The sequence below is a fragment of the Ornithorhynchus anatinus genome, chromosome 10 (assembly GCF_004115215.2).
Source record: "Ornithorhynchus anatinus isolate Pmale09 chromosome 10, mOrnAna1.pri.v4, whole genome shotgun sequence".
Taxonomy (NCBI): Eukaryota; Metazoa; Chordata; class Mammalia; order Monotremata; family Ornithorhynchidae; genus Ornithorhynchus; species Ornithorhynchus anatinus.
The window spans coordinates 58,362,990-58,387,161 of NC_041737.1; the positions used below are offsets into that span (position 1 = coordinate 58,362,990).

The 24,172-nt window shown below is 48.4% G+C and overlaps 3 protein-coding genes across 4 annotated transcripts; all 3 read left to right on the forward strand.

Annotated features, from left to right (window-relative positions):
* The first annotated feature begins 945 nt into the window (after nucleotides 1-945).
* On the forward strand, nucleotides 946-4,581 carry LOC100085669 (olfactory receptor 6C75-like). Of its 2 annotated transcripts, none has more exons than XM_029072859.2 (2): nucleotides 946-1,805; nucleotides 3,584-4,581. In XM_029072859.2, exon 2 carries the CDS (start codon nucleotides 3,609-3,611, stop codon nucleotides 4,545-4,547), a length of 939 nt encoding a protein of 312 aa, XP_028928692.1. In that variant the 5' UTR covers nucleotides 946-1,805; nucleotides 3,584-3,608; the 3' UTR covers nucleotides 4,548-4,581. The 2 variants fall into 2 exon arrangements, with proteins under 2 accessions (XP_028928692.1, XP_028928686.1); XM_029072853.2 differs by lacking the exon at nucleotides 946-1,805 and adding an exon at nucleotides 2,213-2,422.
* A 7,748-nt stretch (nucleotides 4,582-12,329) lies between these two features.
* LOC114814697 (olfactory receptor 6C75-like) lies at nucleotides 12,330-13,268 on the forward strand. The gene has a single exon (XM_029073782.1). It carries the CDS (start codon nucleotides 12,330-12,332, stop codon nucleotides 13,266-13,268), a length of 939 nt encoding a protein of 312 aa, XP_028929615.1.
* A 6,091-nt stretch (nucleotides 13,269-19,359) lies between these two features.
* On the forward strand, nucleotides 19,360-20,322 carry LOC100086508 (olfactory receptor 6C74-like). The gene has a single exon (XM_001516567.3). It carries the CDS (start codon nucleotides 19,384-19,386, stop codon nucleotides 20,320-20,322), a length of 939 nt encoding a protein of 312 aa, XP_001516617.3. The 5' UTR covers nucleotides 19,360-19,383.
* The last annotated feature ends 3,850 nt before the right edge of the window (nucleotides 20,323-24,172 follow it).

Consider the following 24,172-nt stretch of genomic DNA (forward strand, 5'->3'; position numbering starts at 1 on the left):
TACAGGCATTGAATCCCCATTGAACAGCTAAGGAAAGTGAGGCAGAGAGAAGTTAAGTGACACAAAGTTACACAGCAGACAAGTGGCAGAGGGGGGATTAGAACCTGGGTCCTGGGACTTCCAGGACAGTGTTTTTCCACTAGGACGTGTTTGTTTATTCTATTTTAGTATCTCAATAATTTAGCACTTCTCAGTAAGCACTCAGTAAATTCCACTGATTGGTTGATTGACTGGGTAAGGAATACTACAGTTCACTTTTCTCTGGAGGAGCTCATAACTACTACTACTACTACTACTACTACTACAGAATGAGATCTTCTATTTAAGCCCTTACTTTCCCATAAATATACCTTCCTATTTTATCCGTAATTCATTCTGGATTTGTTTCCTGGCTAGATTGTAAACTCCTTCTCTCCTACTTCTATTGTGGGTATTTTTTGTTTCTTTGTCTTTATTTTGTCAGCGTTTAGCACAGAGATCTGCACACAGTTAATGCTACTAATAGATTGGGATTGTGTGTTTTCCTCCTGGGAAGGGTTTGGGAAAGAACTGGTGACTGTGAATCCCCTAGGGCAGTTCACTGTGAGCCCCACGTGGGACAACCTGATTCCCCTATGTCTACCCCAGCGCTTAGAACAGTGCTCGGCACATAGTAAGCGCTTAACAAATACCAACATTATTATGGATGGGACCAGTGCTTATATTAACAGATGAAGTCCAGGTGCAAATTCATTCATTCATTTCATCATATTTATTGAGCGCTTACTGTGTGGAGAGCACTGTACTAAGCGCTTGGAAAGTACAATTCAGCAACAAATGGCTGAAGCCAGAAAGCGGGGCCCAACCAGAAGTTCCTGTTTTAGGGTGGGGCAGCACCAGACTGGCGGATGAGCCTCTCCCCTCCCCCAGGTCTAGACCGGTTTAACGGTCCCTCTCCGAGGAAGAACTCGGCCAGGGTCTCCAGGCTACGTCCCTGCAAGGTCCCCCCGGCCCCGTTCTCCACGGGCCCCAGTCTCCACTGGCTGCCACCGCGGGTAACGGTACAAGCTCATTACTGCTCCTGACTCCTGTCACCGGTCCCCGGAGCTCGTCGTGAACACAGAGGATAAAATCAGTCTGGCTCCTGGCCCGTTGGTCTTGAGAGTCATCCGCCTCCCAGCATGGAGAACTGGGGGCCGTGGTTGTGGCTGTTGGAATCAGGGCCACAAGGAGCCTGAAGCTTCTCCTTTGCCCACCGCCCCCTGTTGCTCTTGTCTTATTTGTCATTGCCCTTATGTTTCCGTCGCCAGCCCTCTGCCAAATTATGCTTAGATGGAGAGCCTTGCAGGGACCGTATCTAATTCTCCCCTGGGTAATTTTCCCAGTACTTAGTGCAGTGCTTTGCCCCGCTGTTACTCCTTACTCAGTTGCTGGAGGAGGAGGGAACCTCCTCTCTGTGATCTCTGAGAGCCTTTCACATTCCTTGAGGGTCAGTAGCATGGGAAGGTCACCTGGGGTGGGCGCTATCTCTCTGGGTTCTGGATCGGATCTGCTCTCGGAAGTGCGGTAGGAACAAAGGGAGGGGAGCTGACCTTCTGATGGCCTGGGGCGAGCCCTACGAGAGAGGGACTGCTTGTCGAGGAAACAGAAAGAGGGGGCCGGTGGTAGGGGAGAGGACCGGATTTGAAGAGGTTGGACAGTGCTTCCTGGTCAAGAGCCCCTCCTCCTCTGGTGCAGCAACTACATGCTGTCTTCAAGGGGCATTGAGTGCCATCTTCTGGGTTCACTTTCCGAGGGGCGCCATCAGGGACCTGATCCTCGGGAAAGTGAGTTTGTCCCTGTTCTCCTCCCTGCTCTTCCCCCTTCCTCATCCTCTCCCTGAAAGGGTATGTGGACCTCATGGGAGCTGACTCTTGTGCCCTCTTGTACTCCGGGACCCATACACATATTTTATCCATTAGTCGGGATGGAAAAAATTATTATTTTTATCATCATTATTATTTTTATTTCAGCGACTGCTGTTATTGTTGTTGTTATGACATTTAGTAAGTGCTTACTGTTTACTAATGCTTGGATAGATGCTATCGGACACAGTTCCTGACCCACACGGACCTCACAACTTTATCCCCATTTTACAGAGGAGAAAATAGAGGCCCAGAGAAGTGAAAGGGCTTCTCTGAGGTCATGCAGCAGGACGGGGCAGAGTTGGAATGAAAACCCAGGTCTCCCAGAACCTAGCTCCAAGCTATGATCATTTAATTAATGAGTCCTCTTCATATCTCCTGGCCCAGGGCAGGCAATGAACCTGAGTAAAGCAAGTGAGCAGAAGCCATGGACATCTTCCCAAACATAGGTAGGAAGCACTTCTTGGAAGATGTCATTCCATATGGAACAGGAGGAAGATCTCCCCCCACCCTGGAGATCCCAGGAGCTGTCCAGTCAGGTTAGTCATCACATCTTGCCTGTGATGGAGCTGTCTTTGCTCTTTGGCAGGAGGAAGGGCAACCTAAAAGAGCATGGGCCTGGGAGTCAGGAGGGCTGACTTCTAATCAAATTTCTCCCTCTGGCCTATGGGATGACCTTGGGCAAACATTTCACCATTCTGAACCTCAACTTCCTCTTCTACAAAATTAGGATAAAATAGACTGTGACCTTCCTGAGGGACAGAAATTGGGTCAGATCTGATCATTTAAATCTACCTCAGTAGTTCAGGCGGTGCTTAGTATATAAGGCATCCTTTGTTAATGCTGTAACTGATTCAATTGCAGAGGATAATTCTTGAAACGTGCTCAACAGAAAAGGACACCAGAGAAGTGGAGAAGTGTGTGGCCAGGTGCAGGAGGAGGAGGGGGAAGAGGGGATAAGAAATATAGAAGAAGGGAGGAAGAGGAAGAAGAGGCATAATGAGAGGAAGAAGGCGAGAGGGAAGAGGAGAATGAGAAGAAAAAGGAGAAAAAAAGGAGTAAGAGAAGAAAGGGAAGAGGGGTAGAGGAGAAAGCATAATGAGGAGAGGAAAAAGCAAAAGAAGAGGAGGAGGTAAATGAAAAAGGAGGAGGGGAGGAGGAGGAGGAAGGAGTAGGGAGGTAATGGAATGAAGTGGTCCATAACTTTGGCCCCGTTTCCTAGAGGTCCCCCTCCCCCGCCCCCAGACTGTATGAATCATGGCCCCTGAAAGTGACTACCAGATCCTGGCAGAAACAGACAGAAGGGAGGAAGCAGGCAGTCGAAAGAGTAAGAAACTGAGAGGTGGGAGCTAGTGAGAACTAGCCTGCCAGAAGAACTGGGAGCTTTCAGGGGACAGTGGAATCACCTGCACTGCGGGCAGAGAAAGGCCCAGCGGTGGAGACCTGAACTAGAAGGGAGGGGTCAAACCGGTGCCCAGGAGACTACGGTAGATCGGCTGGAGTGGAACTGGGACATTTTCCTATCAAATCCCTACTGACGACAGTATGCATGGTTGGGTCGTGTGGCAACCGGAGCCTGAACCACAGAAGGTCCAGGGGAGGGAGAATCGCTCGTTGGTTGGTCCATGGGCTCTTCTCCCCGTCTTAGGCTGTTCCTGCACCTGCCCTCAGTTCCACCATCTCTCCCATTGCTCCTGCAGATTTGGCTGACACCACCAACCAACCATGGGAAACGGCACGGGGGTGACAGAGTTCATCCTCATGGGGCTCACCGATGACCCCCACCTGCAGGCTCTGCTCTTCCTCGTCCTCTTTCTCACCTACGCAGTGAGCATCACCGGGAACTTGACCATCGTCACTTTAACCCTGCTGGACTCCCACCTCCGCACTCCCATGTACTTCTTCTTGCGCAGCTTCTCCTTGCTGGAGATCGCCTTCACATCCGCCTGCATTCCCAGATTCCTGGTCACCATCGCCACCGGAGACAGAACCATTTCCTTTTCCAACTGCTTCACTCAGCTGTTCTTCATCATCTTCCTGGCGGTGACGGAGTTCTTCCTCCTGGCCGCCATGTCCTACGACCGCTATGTTGCCATCTGCCGGCCTCTGCACTATACGACTGTCATGAGCGGGGGTGTATGCTCCCTGCTGGTCCTCTGCTCTTTTTTCTCCAGTTATCTGATCGTGTTCCCACCAGTTGTGATGATCGCCCAGCTAGACTTCTGCGCCTCCAACATCCTCAACCACTTCATCTGCGATTCTTCCCCAATGATGGGGCTTTCCTGCGCAGACACCCGCTTCCTGGAGCTCATGGCTTTCCTTTTGTCCTTGGGAACACTCCTCATTACCTTGGTGCTAATGACTGCATCCTATGCAGCCATTGTCCGTGCCATCCTAAGACTGCCCTCCTCCCAGCAGAGGAGAAAGGCCTTTTCCACCTGCTCCTCCCACATGGTCGTGGTCTCCATAACATATGGCAGTTGCATCTTCATGTACATCAAGCCATCTGCCAAGGACAGGGTGGAACTGACCAAGGGGGTGGCGGTGCTCAACACTTCTGTGGCCCCCATGCTGAATCCCTTCATCTACACCCTGCGGAACGAGCAGGTCAAGCAGGCCTTCAGGGTCCTGGTGCACCGGATTAGGTTTTCCTCCAGGAAGTGAGGGCTATTCTGCAATAAAGTGCCACAGGAAAATCTGCAGGAGTTGCATAAGGTCGACCACAGAGAGTCGGTGCCTCTACATTAGCCTAATGCTTCATCTGCTACCCGATAAACAGGACCTGGCTGTTCTCCAGCCCTCTGTGCGCTCCCACACGACCCTTCTGAAAATCCCTCCCCTGGCCAATTTCCCCCTACAACCCCAGCCCTTCTGCCCTCGTCCATTCAGAAGGGAATCTTGCCTTTTCCTCCACATGATAGAGATGTTCCGAAGCTAATGGAGAACCACAGATGCAGAGTGTGTGTGTGTGTGTGTGTGTGTGTATGTGTGTGTGTGTGTGTGTGTTCCCAAATCTTCTTCGAAGTCCTAGCTAAATGAATTCTTGCACCTATATATTTGATGTCACTGGTCGTTTGTGGAGAGGAACCCAAAGGCTCACCACCTCTCGCTACCATCCTATTGCTCTTATTCTTTCAGTCCCACTTTCCACTTGCCCCCTCACTTCTACCCTCTTGCTCTCCCCATCTCATTCCCATTTCCTCTCATCTCAGCACGTATGCATGTGTAAACATTAGATTGTAATTGTAGTGATATATTCTTATTTGGGCAGGCATTTGAGCAGTTATTAGAGAGCCAGTGTAGCCTAGTCGATAGGGCAGGGGCTTGAGAGTCAGAAGGACCTGGGTTCTAATTCTGGGTCTGCCACTTATATGATGTGTGACCTTAGGCAATTTATTTCACATCTCCGTGTTTCTGTGTCTCTTAAAATGGAGATTAAAACTGTGAGCCCCATGTGGGACAGGGACTGTGTCCAACTTGATTAATTTGTATGTACCCCAGTGCTTGCTACAGTGTCTGGCACATAGTAAGCACTTACCAAAAACCATAAAAAAAAGCATTCCGATCTGTCCAATTTGTTCTGCTTCCTACCTGATGTTTATTCTTACTCTGGCTCCCACTTTTTGGAAATCATCTCTCTTTGTCTCCCCTATTCGATTGGAAATGCCTGGTTAGCAGGAACTCTGTGTCTTTCTTTAGTTGTGCTCTCCCAAGCACTTAGTACAGTGCTTAGAACTCAGTCAGTAGGCAGTCAATAGATTCTATTTGATGGATTTCTTAGCACTCGATATGCCGTCAATAAATGCAAACGAATTGATCGATGGATTGCTTTGTACTCAGGTGCTCAATAAATGCCATCTGATTGATTGATGGATTGTTTTGCATTCTCTAGGCTCTCAATAAATACCATGAGATCTTTGAGCAGTCGGTGCTCACTAAATACCATTGAATGACTAATTGGCAAGTTGATTAAATAATTGCTAGACCTGAAATCCTATTTGGTCTGGACGGGAGCATCTTGATGCAAGAGTGGAGGTTCTACAAGGGAGCTGAGTTTCAGGAAGAGATGCAGGGAGTGTTGAGCCAGAAAAAGTCAGCCCAATACCTCACCATCTCTGAACTTAGCAGAAGGGAGAAGGGAGATCCCCTTTGCTCCACCTTGCTTACTCTCCTCTTGGTTATCTGGACTAGGGATTAATGGTTTGGAATGGCTGTGGCTGAGCCCCATCCCTCTGGACATGTCTCCAATCTGGGTATTAAACGTTCACAGCCAGAGCTATCAAAGCATCTACCACAGCCTACAGCTACTCTTTTAGCTTTTCATTCTCTTCCTCAGTCAAGTGGGAGCTACTTGTTGGCAAGGAACATGTCTCGATGAGTCAATCAGTAGTTTGATTGAGCGCCAACTGGATGACAAACACTGTACTGAGCTTTTGGGAGAGGACACCAGAATTGATAGACACAATTCCTGCCCTTGAGAAGTTTGTAACCTAGCAGGAAAGACAGACACTACAATTGATTACAGGTAGGAAGAGGTAATAGAGAATAAAGATGTGAGTATGATTAAACAGATGAATAAGTGACTTGGTAATAATAATGTGACAGTTGGTGGAATGAGAGATCAGGGAAGAAATGAATTGGATCTAGCACATCCACTGAAGTTTCCAAGTGGTTAATACAGTAAATTGCACCGTGAATTGAATGAAGGAGACATGTCGAGGATAACACCAAAGTTAATGGGTTTGTGAGACAAGAAGGATGTTAATCGAACATATATATGTAATCCAACATATATACATGTACTAATGAGGGAGTAAATAAGTCCATATGTGCTAGAATTGGCTGAAGGAATGATATGGCTTTGGAGAGAGAGAAATTGACTGGAGAAAACTTGTTGGAAGTGATGAGATTTTAGGATGGTGGACAACGTGGGGAGAGCTATGGTTTGTCTGACATGGGAAAGGAGGGAGTTCCAGGTCTCCCCACTACTCAAATCCTTCTGAGGGTTGTCCATTCCTGTCCACATCAAGCAGAAACTCCTGATCATGAGTTTCAAGGCTATCTCTCAGCATTCTTGCTCTTCTGCCTTATTCATTCACTTCTCCTACTACACCCTAGTTTTCACTCTTCACACCTTCCAAACTAACCTGATAGCTGTGCCTCATTCTCAACTTTCCCTGGCTCCATGCCCTTTCTCCTGCCTTGAACTCCCTCCCATTTCATACCGGCTTTACCACGGTTCACTTTAAAGCCCTTCAGAAATCCCTCTTCCTCCAGGAGTTCTTCTCCGTTTATTTTTCTTTTACCTAGGTCTCATCTTCCTAACTACCACCTCAGCACTTATTCAATCCTAACTATCCATAACACTTCTGATCATAACAATTTAGTCTCTCTCAGTTACTCTCCCAGTATTTTAAGATAAGGCAACTCTAGCACATATGACTTTATTTAAACCCATCTTCAGCACTTGTGTATTCATCTTTATTCAAATGTACATTCGATTATTTAAACTGACCAATCTAGTGGTAAATTATTATTGCATTTGTTATTATCATTATTGTTGTTGCATTTGCTAATCGCTTACTGAGTGCCAGACACTGTACTAGGTACTGAAATAGCTACAAGACCATGAAGTCAGACACAGTCTGTTTCACACTAAGATCACAGTCTAAAGTGGAGGTAGAACAGGATGTATTCCCCATGGAATAGTTAAGGAAAGTGAGGCAGAGAGAAGTTAAGTGACTTGCCCAAAGTTACACAGCAGACAAGTAGCAGATCAGGGATTAGAACCTGGTTCCTGTGACTTCCAGGCCTGTGCTCTTTCCACTAGGCCACGTTGCTTCTTCTTCTCATACCTTCCTTCCTCGTTAGATTGAAATATTCTTGAGGACAGGGGACATGTCTTATTTACTTTATTGTACTCTCTCAACAATTTAGCACCTTTCAATAACCACTCAGTAAATACCACTGACCGGTTGGCTGTGTAAGTAATAGTACATCTCACTGATCCCAGGAGGCCCTCTTGACTAATACTACTATAGTAAGTGATCATCTGTTTAAGCCCTTACTTTCCCATAAATATATTTTCCTATTTTATCTGTAATTCATTTTGTGTCTCTCTCTGTGTTAGATTGTAAACTCACTGAGGCGAGAGATCATGTCTTCTACCTCGACTTCTGTTTGTTTTTATTTTCTCAGAATTTAGCACAAAGGTCTGGACACCGTATATGCTGTGGATGGATTGGGATTGTGTGTTTTCCTCCTAGAAGGGCTATGAATGTGAATGTGGGAAGCAGCGTGGCTCAGTGGAAAGAGCACGGGCTTTGGAGTCAGGGCTCATGAGTTCGAATCCCAGCTCTGCCACTTGTCAGCTGTGTGACTGTGGGCAAGTCACTTAACTTCTCTGTGCCTCAGTTCCCTCATCTGTAAAATGGGGATTAAGACTGTGAGCCCCACGTGGGACAACCTGATTCCCCTGTGTCTACCCCAGCGCTTAGAACAGTGCTCTGCACATAGTAAGCGCTTAACAAATACCAACATTATTATTATTATTATGAATGTGAATGGTGGCTTTGAATCCCTGAGGGCAGTCCCTGGGGAGGACCAATGTTGGGGGATTCAGAGAACAGGGCCCAGCCAGAAGGTCCTGTTGTAGGGTGGGGCAGCACTGGGCTGATGGATGAGCCTCTCCCCTCCCCAAGGCTAAAGATGGAGTCGCTGCCCCTTCCTGGAGAAGAACTCAGTCAAGGTCTCCAGGCTGGGTCCATGCAGTCCCTGCTTCATCTCTGAGCCCCTGACCTGCCCTCCGAGGTCCCCCTGGCCCCGTTCTCCATGGGCCCCAGTCTCCACTGGCCACCACTGAGGATAACGGTGTAGACTCATTAGTGCTCCTGAGCGCTGCTCCCCACAGCCCGGCTGTGACTCCTGGCCCCAGTCCCGGAAGCTGATCACAAACAGAGAGGATAAAAACCTGGCTGGCTCCTGCCATGCCAGCCTTCAGAGTCACCTCCCTCCCTGTGTGGAGAACCGGGTCTGTGGCTGTGACTGTTGGAATCCCGGCCACGAGGAGCCTGAAACTTCTCCCCTGGCCACCTTCCCTGTTGCTTTTCTCTTATTTGTCATTGCCTTTATGTTTCCGTCGCTCAATTAAGCTTAGATAGGGAAGTTTCCAGGGACCATATTTAATTCTCCCCTGAATAATTTTCCCAGTGTTTACTGCAGTGCTAGGCGCTATTGCTACTCCTTGCTCCGGTGCTGGAGAAGGGAGGGGACTGCTTCTCTGTGATCTCTATGAGTCTTTCCCACTCCCTGAGGGTCTGGAGTGTGGGAAGGTCACCTGAGGAGGGCCCTGTCATTCTGGGTTCTGGTTCGGATCTGGTCTCAGAAGTGCCGTGGGGACAAAGGGAAGGGAGCTGATCTTCAGCTGGCCTGGGACGGGCCCCCCAAGAGAGGGTCTGCTTGACAAGGAGCCTCTGGGAGGGAGCAGGGGGTCAGAGGGAGGTCTGGATGTGGCAGTGTTGGAAAGTGCTCCCTGGTCCCGACCCTCCCCTCCTCTGGTGCAGCACCAGTTTGCCGGCTTCAAGGGAGACCGAGCGCGGCCTTCCAAGCTCACCTTCTGAGGGTTACCATCAGGGACCTGATCATGGGAGAGTGAGTCTGTCCCTGCTCTCATCTCTGCTCCTCCTGCTTTCTTCCTCTTCATCTCCAAAGCATATGTGGAGCTCATGTGAGCTGACTCGTATGACTTCGTCTGCTCTGGAACCCTCACAGGTATTTTTTTTTATTATTAGGGATGATACTGGACATGAATTATCAATATTTATTATTATCATTATTACCATTGTTGTTGTGTTACAGTTGTTGGTGTTGGTGTTGTTATGGCACTTATTGAGCGCTTGGGGAGATGAATGGCTAACATATCAGATATAGTCCCTGTCCCACACTGAACTCAAACCTCATCCCCATTTTACAGAGGAGAAAACAGAGACCTAGAGAGGAGAAGGGATTTCTCCAAGGTCACACAGCAGGTAAAGGGCAGATCTAGAATGAGAAGCCAGTCCTATGTTCTGACACCTAAGCTACCCAGCCTCCTTCATGTCTTTCAGTCCAGCACAGGAGGCCACTGGACTGAGTAAAGAAGGTGAACATGAGCCACTGGCATCCCCCCAAACAAGGGTGGGGAGGTGTCTCCTGGGAAGATGTCATTCCACACGGAACAGGAGGAAGACCTTACCTCCACCCTGGAGACCCCGGGCCCTCTGTTAGCGAAGTTGCCCAGTCAGGTCAGCCATCAATTCTTGATGGAACTGTCTTCACTCTTGAGAAGGAGGCAGAACAACCTAGTGAAAAGAGCACAGGACTAGGAGTCCCGCCTGGCTTCTAATCCCAACTCTCCCTCTGGTTTATTGGTTAACCCTGGGCAAACACTTCACCATTCTGAGCCTCAGCTTCCTCCTCTATAAATGAGGAAAAGATAGACTGAGAACCCCCTTGAGGAATAGCAATTGGGTCTGATCTGGTCATCTTGAATCTAACTCAGCACTTTGGGCGGTACTTAGCACATAGGGCACACTTTGTTAATGCTGTGATTGATTCATCAATTATCCAGGATAATTAATTGATCGGGCATAACCACCTCCCAGTAGGAAAGGGCAGCAGAGAAGTGGAGAAGAAGGTGTATGATCAGGAGCAGAAGGGGGAAGGAGAAGAGGAAGGGGGGGATAAGGAATACAGAAGAAGGGAGGAAGAGGAAGAAGGTGAGGGGGAAGAGAAGAACGAGAAGTAATAGTAGAATACAAAAGAGGAAGAGCTGGAGAATGAGGAAGAAAGAGGAAGAGGAGGTAAAAGAGGAAAAGTCAGAAGGAGAGGAGGAAGAGTCAGTCAGTCAGTCAATCATATTTATTGAGCACTTACTGTGTGTGGATCACTGTACTAAAAGCTTGGGAAAGTACAATATAACAAATAGAACACATTCCCTGCCCACAACGAGCTTATAGTCTAGAGAAGGAAACAGACAATATAAATAAATAAAATTACAGATAATGTACATAAATGCTGTGGGACTGGGAGGGAGGATGAATAAAAGGAGTAAGTCAGGGCGACACAGTAGGGAGTGGGAGAAGGGGAAAGGAAGGCCTCTTAGAGGAGATGTGCCTTAAATAAGGCTTTAGAAGTGGGGAGAATAACTGCCTGTCAGATATGAAGAGGGAGGGCATTCTAGGCCAGATGCAGGACGTGGGCAAGAGATTGATGGTGAGAAGGTACAGTGAGAAGGATAGCATTAGAGGAGCAAAGGGTGTGAGCTGGATTGTAGAAGGAGAGTAATGAGGGGAGGTAGGAGAGGGCAAGATGATTTGAGTACTTTAAAGCCGATGATAAGGAGATTCTGCTTGATGTGGAGGTGGATGAGAAACCACTGGTGGTTCTTGAGGAGTGGTGAAACAGGGACTGGAAGTTTTTGTAGAAAAATGATCTGGATGGCAGAGTGAAGTATGAACCAGAATGGGAAGAGGAAGCAAGGAGGTCAGTAAGGAGGCTGATACAGTAATCAAGGCAGGACAGGATAAGTGCTTGAACTAATGTGGCAGCAGTTTGGATGGAGAGAAAAGGGTGGATTTCAGGGATGTTGTGAAGGTCGAAATGAAAGGATTTAGTAATGGATTGAATTTTTTAATTGAATGAAAGAGAGGAGTCAAGGCTAATGCCAGGTTACAGGCTTGTGAGACAGGAAGGATGGTGGTGCTGTCTACAGTGTTGGGAAAGTCAGGATTTGGATGGGAAAATAAGGAGTTCTGTTTTAGACATGTCAGATTTGAGGTGATAGTGGGACATTCAAGAAGAGATGTCTTGAAAGCAGGAGGAAATATGAGACAGCAGAGAGGGAGAGGGATACGGACTGGAATGTAGATTTGGGAGAAGAAGGAGGAGGCGGAGAAAGGGGAGGCTGGAGGGAACTAATGGCAGGTAGTAGACCACATCTCTGGTCCCGTTTCCTAGAGGACCCTCTAGGCTTCATGGATCAGGGCTTCTGGATATGATTACCTGAACCAGACAGAAGAGGACAGAAGAGAAGAAGCAGACAGTGGAAAGAGCAAGGAATAAACAAAGAGGTGGGAGCCAGAGATCCTCGCTGCCAGAGAAACCGGGAGCTTTCAAGGGAGGGTGGGGTCACCCTTACCGTGGGCAAAGAACTGGAGCCTAGGAAAGGCCAATGGATCTCCTGGAGGAGAATAGGGGGAATTTTCCCATGCCCCCTCTGACCAAATTATATATAGTTTGGGTGTGCAGCAGCCGGAGCCTGAACTGCTGACAGTCCAGGGGAGGGGGAATCGCTCGTTGGTTGGTTCATGGGATCTTCTTCCCATCTTAGGCTGTTCCTGCACCTGCCCTCAGCTCCCCCATCTCTCCTGTTGCTCCTGCGGGTTTGGCTGACGCCACCACCCAACCATGGGAAATGGCACGGGGGTGACAGAGTTCATCCTCGTGGGGCTCACCAATGACCCCCACCTGCAGGCTCTGCTCTTCCTCGTCCTCTTCCTCACCTATGCATTAAGCGTCACTGGGAACCTGACCATCGTCACCCTCACCTTGCTGGACTCCCGCCTACACACTCCCATGTATTTCTTCCTGCGCAGCTTCTCCTTGCTGGAGATCGCCTTCACATCCGCCTGCATTCCCAGATTCCTGGTCACCATTGTCACTGGAGACAGAACCATTTCTTTTTCCAACTGCTTCACTCAGCTGTTCTTCTTCATCTTCTTGGGGGTGACGGAGTTCTTCCTCCTGGCCGCCATGTCCTACGACCGCTATGTTGCCATCTGCCGGCCCCTGCACTACACGACTGTCATGAGCAGGGGTGTATGCTCCCTGCTGGTCCTCTGCTCTTTTCTCTCCAGTTATCTGATTGTGTTCCCACCAGTTGTGATGATTGCCCGGCTGGATTACTGTGCCTCCAACGTCCTCAACCACTTCATCTGCGATTCTTCCCCAATGATGGGGCTTTCCTGCACAGACACCCGCTTTCTGGAGCTGATGGGTTTCCTTTTATCCTTGGGAACACTCCTCATTACCTTGGTGCTAATGTCTGCGTCCTACGCAGCCATCATCCGCGCCATCCTAAAACTGCCCTCCGCCCAGCAGAGGAGAAAGGCCTTTTCCACCTGCTCCTCCCATATGGTCGTGGTCTCCATCACATATGGCAGCTGCATCTTCATGTACATCAAACCATCTGCCAAGGACAGGGTGGAACTAAACAAGGGGGTGGCGGTTCTCAACACCTCCGTGGCTCCCATGCTGAACCCTTTCATCTATACCTTGCGGAACGAGCAGGTCAAGCAAGCCTTCAGGGACCTTATTCAACGAGTCGGATTTTCCTCCAGGAAGTGAGGGTTCATCTGTGATAAAGTACCACAAGAACATCTGCAGGAATTGCAAAGAGTCCACATAGACTCGGTACCTGTACATTAGCCTAATGCTTCATCTGCTGCCACCAAACAGGACCTGGCAGTTCCCCAGCCCTCTGTCCACGCCCGCAACCACCCTCCTGGGAATCCCTCCCCTGGCCAGGTCCCCCTCCCACCTCAACCATCCTCCCTGGTCTGCTCAGAGGAGAGTTTAGCCTTTTCCTCTGCATAATAAGAACATTCCGAGGTTGACTTAACGGGTCGGTGTCGAAACCAATAACGAACTCCAGGTGCAATGTGCTTTTTTGCAAATCTCCTTCCGTGTCTGAGCTAAATTACTGTGTCCAACCCGATTAACTTTTACCTACCCCAGCGCTTAGAGCAGTGCTTGGCACATAAGAAACACTAAACAAGTATCATAATAATTGTTATTATTATTAGTCTTTGCTCCTGTAGCAGTGAGGTCACTGGTCATCAGGGGGAGGGCAAACCAAAGTCTCAGCACCTCTCAATCCCACCCTCTCACTCCCACCTCCCACTCCCCCCTCACCTCCACCCTCCCACACTCCCCCTCGCTTTCTCACTTTCTAACATCCATCCTCAGCATTTACATATATGAATATGTTAACTTGTAATTTTAATGATTTAATATGATTTGGGCTGACATTCCAATCTGTCCCTTTTGTTCTGCTCCTTATCTGATCCTTGTTCTTACAGAGGCTCCCACTCTTTGGAAATCATCCCTGTCTGTCTCCTCCATTCGATTGGAAACATCAGGATGGCAGGAACTTTGTGTCCTTCTCCACTTGTCTTCTCCTAAGCACTCCATAGAGTGCCTAAGACTTAGCAGGCTGTCTATAGATCAATGGATGGATTGATTAGAACTCAGTAAGCTTGGCCTAGTGGAAAGTGAAGGGTCTGGGAGTCAGAGGACTTCAGCTTTAATCCCAGCTCTGACATTTGTAGACTGTGTGACCTTGGGTAAAGCACTTAATTTCTCTCTGCCTCAGTTACCTCATCTGCAAAATGAGGATTAAGACTGTGAGCCCTACATGGGGCTGATTAGCTTGTATGTATTTCAGCACTTAATATAGAGCCTATCACATAGTAAGTGCTTAGCAAATATCATTAAAAAACATTTTTTTAAATGCTATCAGATTGATAGATGGATTGCTTTGCATTCCTTAACTGATCAATAAACGCCACTGATTGACTAACAGAGTGACTGACTGACTTAATTGATTGATATATTGATTAAGTGATAGGCCTAGATTCCATTTAATATTGGGGGAGGGGAGTATCTCCATACAAAAGCAGAGGTCCTAAAAGGAGTCTGAGTTTTCAGGGAGACCACAAGAAGCATGAGACTCAGGGAAACATTACCAGATGCCTGGCTGAGGGAAGCTGGTCTGCCCTCCTTGTCGTTGTTCTGGAAAATGATATCAAGTAGAGAGGCAGATCCCAGCTCACTCCTGGAGGTCCTAGGCGGAAGGGCCTAGATTTATTGATTTGACTACTTGGCTAGCCTGTGACCCGTACTCCCACAAGAAGGGACAGCTCAGGGCAGTCGCAGAGACTTGGCCAGACCTGGGGCCGAGGGTCAGTCTATGTCTCTGTGAGGAACATATTCATTCATTCAATAGTATTTATTGAGCGTTTACTATGTGCCCAGCACTGTACTAAGTGCTTGGAATGTACAATTCGGCAACAGATAGAGAATATCCCTGCCCAATAACGGGCTCATGCTACCATGTGAGCTGCAGCCACGGGACTGGACACTGGTAACCTCCATGATGACTCTCCAGAGAGGTTCTGGTCAGCCTGAGCTCCCAAAAAACTGAATAAAAGTGCCAGCTATCACCTCCAACCCACAACCACTGTTTTGTTTTGTTGTGTTTTGCTGTCTCCCCCATTTAGACTGTGGGCAGGGATTGTCTCTGTTTCTGAATTGTACATTCCAAGCACTAAGTACAGTGCTCTGCACATAATAAGCGCTCATTAAATACGATTGAATTAATTGGAAGAATGAATGAACCACTGAGTGCGTATTCTGGGAAGGAGTGGGCCTGGGGGCGTCGCTCTGGGGGAACCAATAGGAGGAGAGTGGTGTGTCTGAATCTCTTGGTCGGGCGACCTGTCTCCACGTGGAACTGATTGAACGGAGGCCAGTGGCACCCCTTGCAGAAGGAAGTGGAGTAGCAGAATGTCAGAGGAGCTGAGAGCCAGGAATTCTGTCCAGAAACTGTCGGGCAGTAGCTTCCCTGGGAAGCAGGAGACTCGGAGCTACAGCTGCCCCGGGATAGAGTCTTTCCCATTTTGAACCAGGACACCCTAGACATCATCATAGCCACATGTGCCTCCTCGGTCCCCGCCTCCATAAGGAAGAGAGAAAGGGGATCCCACTTCCTTTCCACCTGATGGACAGAGATGTCTTAGCACCTTTCTGTTTCCTTCTCAAATAAGAGGGAAGAGCACATAGGTTAAGAAAGGGAGAGCTAAGGAGGGAAAATAGACCAAGAGCCTGGGTAGGGGCTTCGCTCCAGTATAGGTGGTAGGCAATGGAAGACCCATATGGGAAGGGAGGGAAGGAGAGAGGAAATGAAGGATGCTGCCTCTTCCAGAGGGGTGTTATATTCTGGTAATTGTTAAGCACTTACTATGTGCCACCCACAGTTCTAAGCTCTGGGGTAGATACAAGGTAGTCAGGTTGTCCCACGTGAGGCTCTCAGTCTTAATCCTCATTTTACAGATGAGGTAACTGAGGCCCAGAGAAGTGAAGTGCCTTGCTCAAGGTCACACAGCAGACAAGTGGCGGAGCCGGAATTAGAATTCATGACCTTCTGACTCCAGGCCCGTGCTATATCTACTGTGCCATGCTGCTTCCCTGTATAGAGAACACCATCATTATTATTATTAACACAGATTCAACCTTTAGCTCCTAGTCAGGGACCTTATCCCAAACCTTTTCAGGAAATCTCATAACATGGCAGACTGTCCAGATACCCAGAGCGGGTTGCTTACACGAGTGGGGTTTCAACACATCCTTTCATTTGCATGACCCCCCCCCCGAGTTCCATTAGCACAGGAGGAGTGGCAGGACCGTGGGGATTCTGCAGGAAATCCCCCGATAGCTTTTTGAAGGCAGGGATCATGTCTATTATTTTATGGTACATTCCTATTATGTTCCAGCCACTATTCTAAGCACTGGGACAGATACAAAATAATCAGAATGGACACTGTCCCGGTCCCACGTGGGGAAGAGTCTAAGTAGGAGGGAGGCCTCCCTCCATATTTATCCCCATTTTTATGATATTTGTTAAGCACTTACTATGTGTCAAACACTGTTCTAAGTGCTAGGGTGGATACAAAATAACAGGATGGACCCAGTCCTTGTCCTGCATGGGGTTCACAGTCTAAGTAGGAGGGAGAACAGGAGAAATGAGGCTCAGAGAAGTTATAGTCATGAGGCAGGCAAGTGTCAGACATAAGATTAGAACCCAGGTTCTCTGACTTCCAAGTCTGTGTTCTTTTCTACTAGACCATGATGCTTCCCAGCTATTGATTCAAGATATACGATTAATGGATTGAGAGTAGGTTCCAACCCCAAAAGAGAATCAACCACCCTGAGCCTAACCACCATTTGCAGAAAAGAGATCTCCATCGCTCCACCTCACTTGCTCTCCTCTTGATCACATGGACAGGGATTGATGGTTTGGAATGACTACGGCTGTGCCCCACCTCAAATCTGCAGCCCCAATCCAGGTATTAAAGTTTCATAGCCAAAGCCAACAAAGCAACCTCAATGAATTTGTGTCTCCTGACTTACCCCTGGGGAGACTTTCATTGTTCTTACAATTGGTCCCTGTGGGCCCATCTGGAACCAAAGACTATAAAACCCTGTTCTTCCTCCTGCAGTAGGTAGAGAAGCCCATCTCCTGAACCAGGGAGCCAGGTTGTCTCCGCTGCTGTGAACGAAAAAAACTGGATGCTTTCCTTTCCTCCTGCTTCCTAGAGGACCCAGAAACCTTGACCTCGTTGGGAGTGGATGGGGTCACATGTTCAATGGTAATGAGAGGGCTAAGAAGGAAGTAGGATTTGAGCAGGTGTCCGCCAGCACAGAGCAGCGGAACAGGTGGGAAATTCCATACAGGCATGTCACTATCTCAGCACCAATACTCCGGCCCTAGGCCACAACAGGTGTTTGGGGTGACACTAAGAATCAGGATGAAGTCCTCGGGAAGTGAGGATCTCTCAGGGTCGCTTTGGTCCTTTCCCTTCCCACTGTGGATTTCAAAGCTTCAATCCATGGATGACTGCGTCCATCTTCCCTCTAACCCAGAATTCCTGGAGCCTGAGACCCTGTCCTGGAGCCTCCGTTCAGAACTGGTAATTATCAGAAAATCAATCAATGGTATTTATTTAGGGCTAAATGTGTGCAGAGAACTTTACTGACTCTTGGGAGAGTACAAAAGAGTTGGTAGGCAAGTTCCCTGATCACAAGAACTTCACAGTACAAAGGAAGAGACAGACATAAATATAAATCCGTAAGTAAATTATGGATATCTACATAAGTGCTATAGTACTGAAGCTGGGGTGAATAGCAAGTGCTTGAAAGGTAAAGATTTAAGTGGATACGCGGCGCAGAAGGGAGCGGGAACTTGGGAAAGAGGGCTTAATAGGGAAAGACCTCTAGGAGAAACAAATGTACACACACATACACACACACCAGAACTTTATCCCCAGACTTCCCTTTGTCATCCTTACTGACCCAAGCAGGATACCTTTGATCCAGGGAGGCTCCCCAGTGGCTGGTTAGTCTCTGAGCACCCAATCAGCTTCCTGTGTCCAGATCCTCTAATCTTCAGTAGTGTCGCCTACCGAAAAAAGACAGCCTGGGAACTGGGGATTCAGTACTTGTTCTCCCTCCTACTTAGATTGTGACTCCCATTTGGGACCTAATTATCTTCTATCTACCCCCAGAACTTTATAAAGTGCTTGGCACTTAGGGTTTGACTTCCTCTCTTTCCACTCTTTTTTGTATCTCTCTGACTGATTCCTTATATTCAGCACCAGCAACCTCCCTCCCCCGCCCCAGCCCCACAGCACCTATGTACATATCTGTAATTTATTTATATTAATGCCTGTCTCACCCTCTAGACTGTAAGTTCTCTGTGGACAGGGAATGTATCTGTTATATTGTTGCTTAGTACAGCGCCCTGCACACAATAAGAGCTCAATATATACAACTGACGGATTGACAAAAACCACAGTTGCTATTCACTCAAGACAGACATTCCGGACTCGTCTCCTGAGGGTCTTCTTTTTTCTGGCAGCATATCCAGGGAATGGCTGGGCTATGAGCTTCTTAATACTCACTGGGTACTATGCTCATGGTCCCAAACTCTCTTCCTTCCTCAAGGCTCCTGACGAACTCAGTTGCCCACCGTTGATAAGTTGGGCGCATATATTGTGATGAAATCTTGACATTCATGGATCGGTCAAAAGGCACTTTTTCCACCCAATCACATATACACGAGGTATGTACGCATCCATGCTCCAGTGGGCAGTCTGCACCCATTCTCAGCACTCATGTACACATGTTATTCAAGTTCTTATTTTGACCACACTATCGGAAAATACATTTACGTTTGCCTGCCCATGATAACGAAAGCTCTATGTGGGCAGGGCTTTTGTCACATGCTTGTATGTACTTTCATGAGAGATTAGAACAGTGCCCTGTTCCCAGTGGGTGCTCAGAAAATATAATCTCCATTCCAAGTATTATCTCTATTCCAATCTTCACTCAGGTTCCAGGTGCTGAAGCCTAAGGATCGCTGTCAGGACCATCATTCTTCTGTTGTCCCTTGGGGAGGTGTCAGCCATCAACCCATCAAGTCATCTCAAGGAATGGGTCCTGACTCGACCATGCCCAAGATCTCATGCACCCGGCCTGGAGTGGAGGACCCTGGGCATATCTGTCGCTGTCCCTACCCACTTAGTCTGGAGGGAGAAGAGAAGGGACGCATCCCTTCATCCCACTCCAGTAGGTCAGACTGATGGTCCTCTTGGCGTTATACAACAGGAGTCACCGGTCAACCATGAGGAACCACACGCCAGTGACTGACTTCATCCTCCTGGGGCTCACGGACGACCCGAATTTACAGGCTGTGATTCTCCTCTACATGTCTGTCACCTACATACTGAGTGTCACCGGCAACTTTACCATCGTCACCCTCACCCTAATGGACTCCAGCCTCCGTACCCCCATGTACTTCTTCCTGCGCTGCTTCTCCTTCCTGGAGATCTGCTTCACGTCCACCTGCATTCCCAGATTCCTGGCCACCATTGTCACCGGGGACGGGACCATTTCCTACAACTGTTGTGCAACTCAGCTATTCTTCTTCATCCTGCTGGGGGCGACCGAATTCTTCCTCCTGGCCGCCATGTCCTACGACCGTTATGTCGCCATATGCTGGCCGCTGCACTATACTGCTGTCATGAGCCAAAGGGTCTGCACACTCCTGGTCCTTTGCTCCTGCCTGACCGGGTTCGTGGTCATCTTTCCTCCCGTCATCCTTGGTCTCCAACTGGACTTCTGTGGCTCTGTAGCCATTGACCACTTCTTCTGTGACGTCTCCCCTCTGCTCCTGCTCTCGTGCTCGGACACCTGGTTCCTGGAGTTGATGGCTCTTGTCTTGGCTATGGGGACTCTCCTGCTCACCCTGGCATTAGTGACCGCGTCCTACGTGGCCATCGTCCGTGCCATCCTGAGACTGCCCTCCACACAGCAGAAGAGAAAGGCCTTTTCCACCTGTTCCTCCCACATAGTCGTGGTCTCCATCACATACGGCAGCTGCATCTTCATGTACATCAAACCATCTGCTAAGGAAAGGGTGGAACTGACCAAAGGGGTGGCAGTGCTTAACACTTCTGTGGCCCCCATGCTGAACCCCTTCATCTACACCCTGCGGAACCAGCAGGTCAAGCAGGCCTTCCGGGTCATGGTGCACCGGATTGGATTTTCCTCCAGGAGGTGAGGACCCCTTGGCAACAAAATCCAGCAGAAAAATGTGCAGGAGATGCAGAGGCTTGATCACAGAGACTTGATGCCTGTAAAATAAGAAAAAAATAATGGTATTTGTTAAGCGCTTACTCGGTGCCAAGCACTGTTCTAAGCGCTGGGGTAGATAAAAGGTAAACAGATTTTCCTACTTGGGACTCACAATCTTAATCCCCATTTACAGATGAGGTGACTGAGGCACAGAGAAGTTAAATAGCTTTCCCAAGGTCCCACAGCAGACAAGTGGTGGATCCAGGATTAGAACCCATGTCCTCTGACTCCCAAGCCCATACTCTTTACACTAACCCATGCTGCTTCTCCATAAATTAGCTTAATGCTTTATCTGCTGCCCAACAAACAGGAGCTAACGGTTATCCATCCCTCTGTGCGCCCCTGCACCTCCGCTTCTGGAAATCCCTCCCCTGGCTGGGTCCCTCTGTTCCTTCGACCTGTTCCCCTCATCCACTCAGGGAAGAGTCAGGCCTGTTCACTCGGAACGACAGAGACGTCCCGAGGTTTGCTCAGCGAGGCTGGATCGAAGCCAATAGAAATCTGCAGGTGTAATGTGTTTTTTGCACATCTCCTGCCGTAACCCAGATAAGTGAGGGACTGCAACTGGAGGAGTGACATCAGTGGTCATTATGGGAAGGAGAACCCAAAGGCTCACCACCTTTTACTCCAATCCTCTCACTCTCCTCTCTCACCCACAACCTCTTACTCTCCCTCTCACATCTATACTCAGCATATTTGCATATGTCTCTGTTATACTGTAATTGCACTGATTTAATCTGATTTGGGCAGACATTATAATCTGTCCTATTTGTTCTGCTCACTAGCTGATCCCTGTTTTTACTCTGCCTCCCACTCTTTGGAAATTATCTCTGTCTCTGTCCTCCATTCCACTGGAAACTACTGGATGGCAGAAAACATCTGAGTTTCATCAGTTGTCCTTGCCCAAGCACTTAGTATAGTGCCTAGGATTTAGTTGAGCCTGTGACCCTAGATTCCCACAGGAAGGGACAGGTCCGGGCAGCCGTGGGGACTTAGCCAGACCCGGAGCCGAGGGTCAGTCTATGTCTGCGTGTGGAGAACATAATAATAATGGTATTTGTTAAGTGCTTACTCGGTAACAAGCATGGTTCTAAGCCTTGAGGTAGATACAAGGTTAGCAAGTTGTCCCACGTGGGGCTCACAATCTTAATCCCCCATTTTACAGATGAAATAACTGAGACACAGAGAAGTTAAGTGGATTACCCAAGGTCACACAGCAGAAGAGTGGTGGAGGTGGGATTAGAACCCACGTCCTCTGACTCCCAAGCCCGTGCTCTTTCCACTAAGCCACACTGCTTCTCATATTGCCATGCAAGTTGTGCATGTTTTCATGTTGTCACACAAGCTACAGCCACTGGACAAGACACTGGAAACTCCAGTGGATCTCTGGTCATCCTGAGTTCCTGGCAGGCTGAATATAGCTCCTAGTCAGGGACATGTAATCACACACCTTCCCAGGATGTCTCAGCATATGGCCACCTGTTCAAGTACTCAGGTGGGGTTTTAACACATACTTTCATTTTCATAAACCGACCCCGAGCTGACATAGTCAGTTCTCTTTGGCCCTCCAGAGGATGGTTTCCCCCAAGAGATAGGCTGGTTCCGTGGCTTCTCACTGGTGGTTGAGCAAGAACTTGGTATCCCTCGGGTTCCAGTGGTCCCTGTTCACCATCTTAGTCCCTTTTCCAATGGTTAATCAATCAATCAATCAACTGTATTTATTGAGCACTTCCTGTGTGCAGAGCACTGTACTAGGTGCCTTGGAGAGTTGGTGGATATGGTCACTGCCCACAACGAGCTTACAGTCTAGAAGGGAAGACAGACATTCATATAAATCAATAAATTACGCATATGTACATAAGTGCTGTGGGGCTGAGGAGGGGTACAAAAGGGTGCAAATACAAGTGCAAGGATAAGCAGAAATGAGAGCGAGAAGAGCAAATGAGGGCTCAGCCAGCAAAGGCCTCTTGCAGGAGACGTGTCTTCAATAAAGCTTTGCAGGTGGTTGTGGGGGGAGAACGGGGTGATCATTTGTCGGTTACAAAGAGGGAGGGTGTTCCAGGCCAGAGGCAGGATGTGGGCAAGAGGTGTGCGACAGTTGATCTCCACCTCGTGGCCCAATTCGCCATGTTAGAGCTCGAAATTCCAAGGTGTTAAGGAAACACAGGATGCTATGATCAATCCTAAAGTGCCATGGCATGGGGTTTAGAGTTATCCTGTAATGGCAGCGACTCCACGAGACAGGGGCTGGATCTAGGAGACACGCCTTAGCGCCTAGGAGTAGGGGATTGTGTGTGTGAAGGGGACTGCAGTTCTGGGCAACTGGAGCCTGTCCAACAGTGGAGCCCGGACCTGGGACAAGCGTCGTGGGGATCAGGAGAGGGCTCCTGAAGACACTGAGCCAGGTGTAGACCAGGGAGGCATTCCAAAGCACATCAAGTCAAGCCCTCTGGGAGGGCCACAGTCAAGATGGGAGAGCAGGAAGGGAGGGGCGGCGAGAGGTCTACAGTGGTGGCAGCTTGGGTCCCCCTCTCCTTGCTGCGGGGTCCACACAGCAGACCGCAGGGGCGACAACAAGGCTGGGATTTCCTTTCCCACATGGCAGATGACCAGAGCCAGTACACATCCCCAGTCTGGGTATTAAACAGTAGCAGCTAGAGCCACCAAAGCATCTTCCATACATTAGTGTCTTCCGACTCACCCCTAGGGAGACTTTCACTGTTCTCACAATTAGTCCCTGTCCTGTATGCCCTTTGGGAACCAAAGATAATAAAACCCTCACTCTTGCTCCTGCAGTTGTTAAGAGAAGTCTAAAGGATCCAAACTGACTCTCCTGCTATGAGCAGAGAAAACTCCTGATGCCTTTCTTCCCTCCCGTTTTCCATAGGACGCCGAAACTTTGGCCTGGTTGGAGATTTGATGAGGTCGCATGTTCAATGGTGTTGGGAAGGTGAGGAAGAGAGCATCGATTGGGGAGGAGAATTGGGATTGAATGAATGAATGTTTATTGAGGGTTTACTGTATGCAGAGTACTTTACAAAATGCTAGAGAGAATACAATAAAGTTGATAGACCCATTCCCTGAGCACAAGAAGCTTAGAAGTACAGAGCAAGAAAAAGACATAAAAATAAATCCTTATGTGAATTATGGATATATATGTAGGTGCTGTAGTACTGAAGCTGGGGTGAATAGCAAGTGCTTAAAAGGTAAAGATCCAACCGAATAAGCTACATAGAAGGGAAACAGAGTAGGGAAGAGAGGGGTTTCATCTATAAAGACGTCTGGGAGAGATAGATGTTAACACACACACACACCAGAACTCAATCCCTAGTCCGCTCTTTGTAATTACTGTTCCAAGCAGGGTCCCTTTGATCCAAGGAGGCTCCTTGATGGCTGGTGAATGTCTGAGCTCCCCACCTACTCCATGTATCTAGATCCTCTAGTCTTCAGAAGCACTGTTGGCTAATGGAAAAAGCATGCCTTGGGTGTTAGAGGACTTGCATTCTAATTGCTGCTCCGACACTTACCTGCTGTGTGACTTTGGACTACTCAACTTCTCAGTACTTCAGTTCTCTTATCTGCAAAATGGGGATTCAATTCTTGGTCTCTGTCCTACTAAGATTGTGAGCCCCAAGTGAGACCTGGTTACTTTGAATCCACACCAGCGCTTAGTGCACTTCTTAGAAGATAGTAATGAATGAACAAAAACACATTTATTATTCACCCAGGGAGCCATCCCGAACTTGTCTCCTGAGGGCTTGTTCCCTTTACTGGCA